At 37.3% G+C, this 8,712-nt stretch overlaps 1 protein-coding gene and 1 long non-coding RNA gene across 5 annotated transcripts in view; one reads left to right on the forward strand and one right to left on the reverse strand.

The window, feature by feature from the left end:
- Positions 1–895: 895 nt before the first annotated feature.
- The window catches only part of LOC107665958 (uncharacterized), a 16,614-nt gene continuing 8,797 nt past the window's right edge, over positions 896–8,712 (forward strand). The window contains exon 1 of the long non-coding RNA XR_001631623.1: positions 896–1,262. This is a non-coding gene — a long non-coding RNA (uncharacterized LOC107665958). The remainder of the gene's footprint in view (positions 1,263–8,712) is intronic.
- The window catches only part of LOC107665956 (clathrin light chain A-like), a 13,180-nt gene continuing 5,748 nt past the window's right edge, over positions 1,281–8,712 (reverse strand). Inside the window, exons 2-7 of one of the 4 annotated variants that reach the window (XM_016457028.1) lie at positions 7,593–7,621; positions 6,721–6,838; positions 6,515–6,626; positions 5,218–5,271; positions 2,765–2,800; positions 1,281–1,630 (exon numbers count right to left, since the gene is read on the reverse strand). In XM_016457028.1, the coding sequence (XP_016312514.1) occupies positions 1,459–1,630; positions 2,765–2,800; positions 5,218–5,271; positions 6,515–6,626; positions 6,721–6,838; positions 7,593–7,621 (521 nt within the window). In that variant the 3' untranslated portion in view covers positions 1,281–1,458. Of the gene's footprint in view, positions 1,631–2,764; positions 2,801–3,766; positions 3,803–5,217; positions 5,272–6,514; positions 6,627–6,720; positions 6,839–7,592; positions 7,622–8,712 lie in introns of all 4 variants that reach the window. The other 3 variants (XM_016457027.1, XM_016457029.1, XM_016457030.1) reach the window with 3 other exon arrangements.

Below are 8,712 nucleotides of genomic sequence, written 5' to 3' on the forward strand. Positions count from 1 at the left end.
AAGGAGACATGCAAAATGTGCAGTGTTGGGGTGCCTCCAGGACCAGGGTTGGGAACCACTGATTTATGCCAAAGGGGTGTTGTATGTTTGATTCTGATTGGTTCACAGACATTTTAAGGTGTGGAGTTTTTCAGTACATTCACAGCGCAGCAAAGTGGAACTGTAATATAAAGGCACTTGCAGTCTATCAAAGCAAAATCAAGATGTCTTGCTTGAATTCTTTGCCACAACATTTTTTTGTATTTCGTTCTTGAAGAACCAGGGTTCCCAGAGTTTAGAAAAACCTGGATGCCTCAGGAAGCCTAATTTTATAAGTGATTGCTAGACACGGAAAAGTCATGGAAATGAATTTACATTTTTCTAATTGTTGAGCGCTAAAATATTTTTAAAATCATGGAAGGCCGTTTCTGCCACCGTTGAGTAAGAAGTCAACGAGAAAGGTTCTCATGAGTTAGTGTAGGGAAAAAATCTGAGAATTGGGATGAATTATGATTCATACTGGAATATTACCCATGATAACTTCGCATATAAGAAACATTATAATGGCTTAGCATCTCAATGTCTGTGTATTTTAAGTTCAAAAACCTAATGTAAACCCATGGTATAAGAGTAACCCACTCCAAACCTGGATTACGTTTCAATATTTCAACGTTAGTTCTTACATGTACAAATAGTATTTCCCATTTTTTACACACATACACAAATATTTACTATTTGTCCCTTCAAAAAGTATTTCGATATTGCATTTTTAAACTGATAATTATAGGCATCTAAAATTGTGTAAATTGAGATTTAATAAAACTAAAATTTGCACACTTCTAGGGAAACTTTTAGGTAACGTAAAAAAAAAAATGTAATTTTTCTTTTCCCAAACAATGCAAACAATTAAGTGGTAGTGAGTCTCAAACTCTAACATTTCAAATGTGTTTAATCAAACTGAAACAAGATGGACAACATGAGGCGACATTCACTGGGGTACAGCTCTGTTCTTCAACAACTTGTGCCATCATCTCACAATGAAGTGTAGAGGACCAGTCTTTATGTACATAGTTTTACACACACAAGCTAATATCCACTATCTGTATACAACATACACAAGACGTTTAGTACTGTATTCCCGAACAGCTTAGGAGGGAAATGCATAGTTTGATAGTGTCACAATGCCACACACTGTCTCTACATGGAAAAATGAACATGGAGTTTGGTCCTTAAAATAGACACCAAAAATAAAAACAAATCTAAACATCGTTATATATATGTATGTATTTATAGATGGAATATATATATACTTATGCATATATAGATATACCCATATCATAAGTAATAATATAATATAGATTATTTATATACGAAAATTGAGCTCAAAGCCATTGGGATGGGACCACAAAGGAATAGATCAATGTCGTGAGACCCAATGGCTGCTGGGATTTGTAGTTTTGAGGGCTCCAGAGGCAGAGCTTAGCGGACAAGCGGGGCCTGTTTAAGGGAGATGAGGACTGAACGCATGCGGGAGACGTCCTTGGCCTGCTTGCTGGACTTGGGGTTGAAATCACAAAGGCGCGCCACACGCTCCCATTCTGTGCCAGGACTGTTCATGTCCAGCTCCGACACCATGGCTTCCTCAGCCGCCCTGCCGACGAGAAATCACAATCAGCTTCAGACAGAAACCAGGAACACTCTCAGACACGACCCGCTTATGCACACAACCGCTGACCTCCTTCATGCTAAAAAAAACTAAACATTCACATCTTAACATGATCGACAAATCGAATTTCCAGCAAACTCGACACGGGTTTTGAAATTGTTTACCAAAAGGAGCTTCAAAAATTGGTTGAAATGTTTCATGAGATTCTTTTTTTAGGAGGTTAGAGGCAAGTGTACCAAAGCAGCTCTGCGCCTGGGTGAAACTCAATTTTTATTTCCATCCAACAAGAATACATTCATAGAGAGACATTCTTCAGGTGACCACATCCAAAACAGATGGTAGTTTGAGCATCATGCCCCCAACCCACCATTACCAGAACTAGTCTTGATCTTGAAGGCAGGAAAAGGTTCCAAAACAGCCACAATCAAATTTTGCTGCGATTCAGTTGGTTAAAACAATTTGTGGTACTTTGAAAGTCCTTGTATTATGAGACATTCCTCATCTCTTGACGGTCAGAGGAATGTCAAGGAATCACGTACGCTAATGAGCCTTCAATGCAGCGACTGACAGGCCAATTAGCTTATTTTAACCACTAAATCTTTGTGCAAAGGCTGAAAGTGCCATGCGTTGGCAGTGACCAAAAGCAAGGCCTTCTGCTGAGCATGGGGGAACTAAACCAAGTTTCTGGCAAGCCAAACACTAAAGAGCTCTGAACGTAAAAATCTTCGGAGAGCTTTTGGAGACCATATTTGCCTATTCCCGTTTCCTCCCGGCCCGTTACCAACCCTTTCCGCTGCCGTGTACTCAGTCCAGTAGAGTTGCATTAGCCTCTCCACTATCACACAATATACACAGCAAAATGGGTATGAAAAGCCAATGAGGTAAATCACGGTCACAATCAACTACATCAACGCACAGGACTAGTGCACCAACACATAACCACAAAAGGACATCCAGAATCTTAAATTTTACCAGAAACATGTTGATAATAAAGACAGCAATTCATTGGTGTATAAATTTGCAATAAGTGGTGTTTGTTCCCTGAACATATTTGGTTTTCTTGTCTTTATTTTTCCTTTTTTTTTTTCTCCTCTTTTTATTTATTTATTTTTACTTAACTGGTCTAGGCGGTAGCAAGGATGGTTAATGTGAGTGCTTAAAGGTGCATAGAGAAAAGAAAAACAAGGAGAAACAGATCACAAGTCAGATATATAGAAAACCAAAAGAAATGAGATTTATGCAGATGACCAAAGCAGGCATGCACTGTTCAAAACCCAAGTCATCTTAGGAGTGTTTCTAAGAGACATTCTTCAGGTGACCACATCCAAAACAGATGGTAGTTTGAGCATCATGCCCCCAACCCACCATTACCAGAACTAGTCTTGATCCTGAAGGCAGGAAAAGGTTCCAGAACAGCCACAATGAAATTTTGCAGCGATTCAGTTGGTTAAAACAATTTGTTGTACTTTGAAAGTCCTTATATTGTGGGACATTCCTCATTTCTTGACGGTAGGAGGAATGTCAAGGAATCGTGTACGCTAATGAGCCTGGCTTCAACGTAGCGATTGACAGGCCAATTAGCGTATTTTAACCACTAAATCTTTGTGCAAAGGCTGAAAGTGCCATGCGTTGGCAGTGACCAAAAGCAAGGCCTTCTGCTGAGCATGGGGGAACTAAACCAAGTTTCTGGCAAGCCAAACACTAAAGAGCTCTGAACGTAAAAATCTTCGGAGAGCTTTTGGAGACCATATTTGCCTATTCCCGTTTCCTCCCGGCCCGTTACCAACCCTTTCCGCTGCTGTGGACTCAGTCCAGTAGAGTTGCATTAGCCTCTCCACTATCACACAATATACACAGCAAAATGGGTATGAAAAGCCAATGAGGTAAATCACGGTCACAATCAACTACATCAACGCACAGGACTAGTGCACCAACACATAACCACAAAAGGACATCCAGAATCTTAAATTTTACCAGAAACATGTTGATAATAAAGACAGCAATTCATTGGTGTATAAATTTGCAATAAGTGGTGTTTGTTCCCTGAACATATTTGGTTTTCTTGTCTTTATTTTTCCTTTTTTTTTTCTCCTCTTATTTATTTATTTATTTTTACTTAACTGGTCTAGGCGGTAGCAAGGATGGTTAATGTGAGTGCTTAAAGGTGCATAGAGAAAAGAAAAACAAGGAGAAACAGATCACAAGTCAGATATATAGAAAACCAAAAGAAATGAGATTTATGCAGATGACCAAAGCAGGCATGCACTGTTCAAAACCCAAGTCATCTTAGGAGTGTTTCTAGGTGCGCTTAGCTTGCAGCCGTCATTGATGTAAGCGCCACTCGCGGCGTTCAGTGATCTCAACTGGCACCTCAGTTGAGACATTTACCAAGCAAAATAAAAGCAGCTAATGTTTACAATAGCTCTGCAGAATAGGCAGAAGCAGTAAGAGGTCCATGATGAACATGAGGGCTGCAGAACTAAGAGGACTGTTAAAGTTCTAGCCTGGGACAGCTTTGCTCAACCTAGGCACACCGTACTCTAAAATATTCCATCTAACAGAAGCAACTAGGTGTCCGGCTGAAGTACAAGCCATGGAATAAAGGTGCACATTCTTGATTTATATATAAAAAATAAAAAATAAATTTTTAAGTACAAAGATTAAAGATTGGTGGTCAAAGTCAGTAAAATCAAATCAACAGTCCTGCCAACAGATAATGTGATATTTAAAAATAAATAAATAATAATAATAATAATAATAATAATAATAATTTAAAATAATATTTTTTAATAATAATATTAATTAAAAATGTAATAATAACCCACCATTTTCTATGAACTACATTAAAAGAAAATAAATGGCCTAGTGCACCTTTAAGAATAAGCTGACATTTAAAAACGAACAAAACTAAAAAAAGCAAAAGATGTATCCTGTCAACTTTGACAACACATAAAAAAATATATTTTCAGCATTTGTACTACTGGCTGGTTTATTCATTGGCTGGCTTTATCAGCTAGACACAGTTGCTTAGAAATTTACTAGTGCTATATTACAGAGACGCTACTACTGCACTAAATAGAACTAGTATAATCAATCTCAATTCATATTAATGTTAGACAATAAATAACATTGACTAATCTCACAATTTATACAAATGTTAAGACATATCTTAAAATGTCAACAAAATGCAGACATTGTGACAAATGCATGACACAAACATGACAAAAATGGTTAAACATTTTGTAAATTACCATGAAAAGTACTACTAACAACAAAAAATGACAAATGAGAAATGAATGAATGGGCAAGACGGACATACAATCTGCTATGTAACTTAAACATGGGGGAAGGGTGAAAAAAATGGACAACATGCATAGTGTGCAGAATTATTTGTCCAATTAGTCTTGGAAAAAAATAAAAAATAAATAACGCCCTGGTTTTAAATATGAAGTTAACCAAAAGTTTGGTTAGAAATGTGTAAGAGTAACAGGTGATGAAAAAAGATGAGATGCAGGAAAATGAGTTATTGGGAGATGCATGTGAAAAGAAAGGATGTTAGTTTAGCAACATACACATAACCAATCAGATCAGCGAAGGGTTGTTTGTAGAAATCCTCATCCAGCACCCTGGGAGTCCCAGAGGAGAGCAGCGAAGCAGGAGAGAACAGAGAGAGTGGTAAAAAGGAGAAAAATAACACTCATACAGAGCCAAAACACTGCAGTGTTAAGACCAGGCCAAGTACATAAAAGTAGACAACACGGCACACAAGAGAAAAAAACAGAGACAAACATGACATATAGAGACAAGGAAATTAAGCCAACAATTTCACATTCAGAGGAATTGAACATATTCAGAGAGAGATTTAAGGAGACTTGTCATTTTTATTTGTGCCAAAACATGCACTTGAATTTAAAATAGGAAATTTAACTTTTGACCCAATATCACTTACTTTTTAATACAATACAGTGGAATGAATGCTATTCAGCACGTCTATTGATACATTTATTTAAAATGCTTCCCTGAAGCAGAAAGAGCTTCTCATAGAGCTCCTTCTTCCATTCTAATAGCTGAATACAACATTTTGTGGCAATCATAGATATAGTAACTGCTTCGGATTGGACCAGGCATGATCATGTGACCAAAACACTGCAGAAGTGTCCAAGGGCACGATCACATGACCATTCAACAAGCTCAGATAGCTTTTTCACTGTGTCCTCTCATATCATTAGAGTCACAACGTCATAAAATAGTTGCCATTAGTCTAAATAATAGGAATAGTTTACTCAAAAATGATCCTGAATCATTTACTCGCTCATGTTATGGGCTAATGTTTGAGTTACTCACTATAGTATAGTCAGTAACTACACAGACACATCAGGCTGTGTATATTAAACGTTTCTTTTTTGAGTGGACTATATTTTGAGTGGATAATGGATTTTGGCCAGAAGCAGCAAGTTTAAAGTTCATATGCTTGAATTGATGGATAAACAGCTTTGCTTGCTTCACAAGACGTTAAATGATGGACTGGAGTTGTGTGGATTATTTTGAGGTTTTCATCATCGGACTCTCATTCTGACAGCACCCATTCACTGCAGAGGATCCATTGGTGAGCAAGTGACGTAAAGCTAAATTCCTCCATACCAGTTCTGATGAAGAACCAAATTCATCTACATATTGGATGGCCTTAGGGTGAAACATTTTCAGCTAATTTTCATTTTTGGGTTAACTATTCCTTTAAAAAAAAAAAAAAAAAAACCCTGAGCCAGAATACAACAGAGCCATGCACTCTCTAGTGCTTTTGTTATCAAACAGCAAGAAACAGAAACTAGGCCTCTTATAGATTTCAGCTGCTCGAATAGTGTTGTGTACCTGTTGTTGACTTTGGTCTTCTCCAGCTGCTCGTTCTGCCTGGTGTGCCACTCCTCCAGCTCCAGCTTCGCTTTCTCCTTCCACTCTACCTCCTGCTTACGGGAGTTAGCATCTGAAAAACAGCAAAGGTGAACCTCTCAACCCTAAATGAACTTTATAGTTTTAATATATCTTAAGGAGAACATCTATGACTATGCTCAAGTTACCGAGCTGTTCCAGCCTCTCGCTCTGCTCTTCTCTCCACTTCCTCAAGCTCTCCGGCTCCGCCTGCAACCGATCAGCATTGGAGATGGCCACATACGCGTCTGAAGGACCGTTACTCTCCTACAGGACACAAAGCAAAAATTAGGAGTCCAAACCATACAGTCCCAGTATGCCACTTTATGCACTTCTTAAGAGCATCAACTCATTTGGATCAGTGATTTGTCAATTATTTTAATTAATAAGTTTATTTAAATTGTAAATATAAAACTGACTTGTTAAAATGTGAGTGACTATTAACATTGGGCATTCACTACTCTGCTCAAAGGCAAAGTTAACCCTGTAAAGCCTGGCATATGAAATCATAAAAATCCATTTTCAAATGGAACAGTTTATCTTTTTTTAAAGTCTGCATATGCGTTTTATGAATTGCACCATATTTGATACAACTGGTTTAATGGCCTATAGAGTATGATACATCGAGAAAATAGAGCTCATGCTTGAGGAAGAAAAAACACCTCAGTTTTATTTAAAATATGCACTTTAGTACAGTTGCTGTTATTCACATAAAAAGATGAAATTCTGATAGCTTGTAATGCAAATCTCCCAATGACATGACATTTAAACACACTGCCATTTAAAAAATATATATATAATGCAATGAGGATTGACATGTACAAATAAACGTGTAACACGTGTTACAAAGTTTACGGTAAATGAGTAAATGTAATCTGTGCATGTGCATCAACACACAACAGTCTTTGCGGTGTAAATGTGGCTGTACTACATGCAAAAGAGAAAACTAACTAAAAAAATACTCCAATGTAATAAGTAATAATATTAACACATTGTGTTCTGATTTTAATGGAAAACTTACCCCATGCAGATCTCCATTCAATTCTCCACCTGCCAAGATAAAAGAAAGAAGAACATGGATGTGTTAAAAAAGTCAGTGTCCAATCAATTTTTCATGCATCACATACAATCCATCTGTATGAATCACCCTCAGTACAGTTACTGAGCGAAAATACATTACACAAAGGCTGTTTAGCCTTTCTGTAGTTCAAACAGTAGAGCATGCTGCTAACAAGAGAAGACCGTGGGTTCGATTCCCAGGGAATGCATGAACTGAAAAAAAACTTAAATCCAATGTAAGTTGCTTTGGATAAAATTATTGGCCAAATTCATAAATGTAGATGGTCAAGGAACAGTAGTTATTTTGCAATAAAGTGTAGTCCATGACAAAGCATTACTTTAGTGTTGAATTGATGGACAGGATATAGTCTTTCCCCCTGCCTAAATCCCTGGTTTTGCTGACTTCTTTTCCTTTCTTCCTGAATCAGTGGAAAACATCATGTAGCATTTCTTTACTAGAAGCGATTTAATCACTTCTAGTACAGAACATTTTCATCAAGCAATACATACTAAGCAGGCACACAATCAGTAATCAATTACACAAAATGTTTTCAACACATGCAAGTCCATTTTTAACCTAAGAATAAATGAACAGACAGTATGCAGGCCTGATTGATTTTCTGCACACTGCACTGCATAGTACTTCTAAGACTGTTGTCTTCAGTCATCCTAGACCTAAGTCAGACTGTGCCTTTGTGTCTGTGAAACAACATCCCCTTCATCATTTATTCAAACTTTTCAGCCAGAGCAACATTCAAGCCAACGGCCAGTAAAAAAGGAATACCAGACACTTGCATACATTGGTAATATTCTCCTCATTGCAATTAAGCCACATTTAGACAAACTATTAACTATTTAATATCAAAAAGCAAACTTTTTTAACCATAGTACAAGGCCTCTAAAATATACTAATTTCAGTCTGTCTCTGGTATTAAATCAATTTGAAAAGGTGCAAATTTAGGCCTGTCACGATAACAACTTTTTGCTGTGTGATATACTGCCCCACAAATAATTGCGATAAGCGATATTATTGTCATTTTAAAGACCATTTTATGCCACTGAATATATAATCATAATGTAAC

Source organism: Sinocyclocheilus anshuiensis, unplaced genomic scaffold (assembly GCF_001515605.1).
Source record: "Sinocyclocheilus anshuiensis isolate Anshui unplaced genomic scaffold, SAMN03320099.WGS_v1.1 scaffold775, whole genome shotgun sequence".
In the NCBI taxonomy this organism is placed as follows: domain Eukaryota; kingdom Metazoa; phylum Chordata; class Actinopteri; order Cypriniformes; family Cyprinidae; genus Sinocyclocheilus; species Sinocyclocheilus anshuiensis.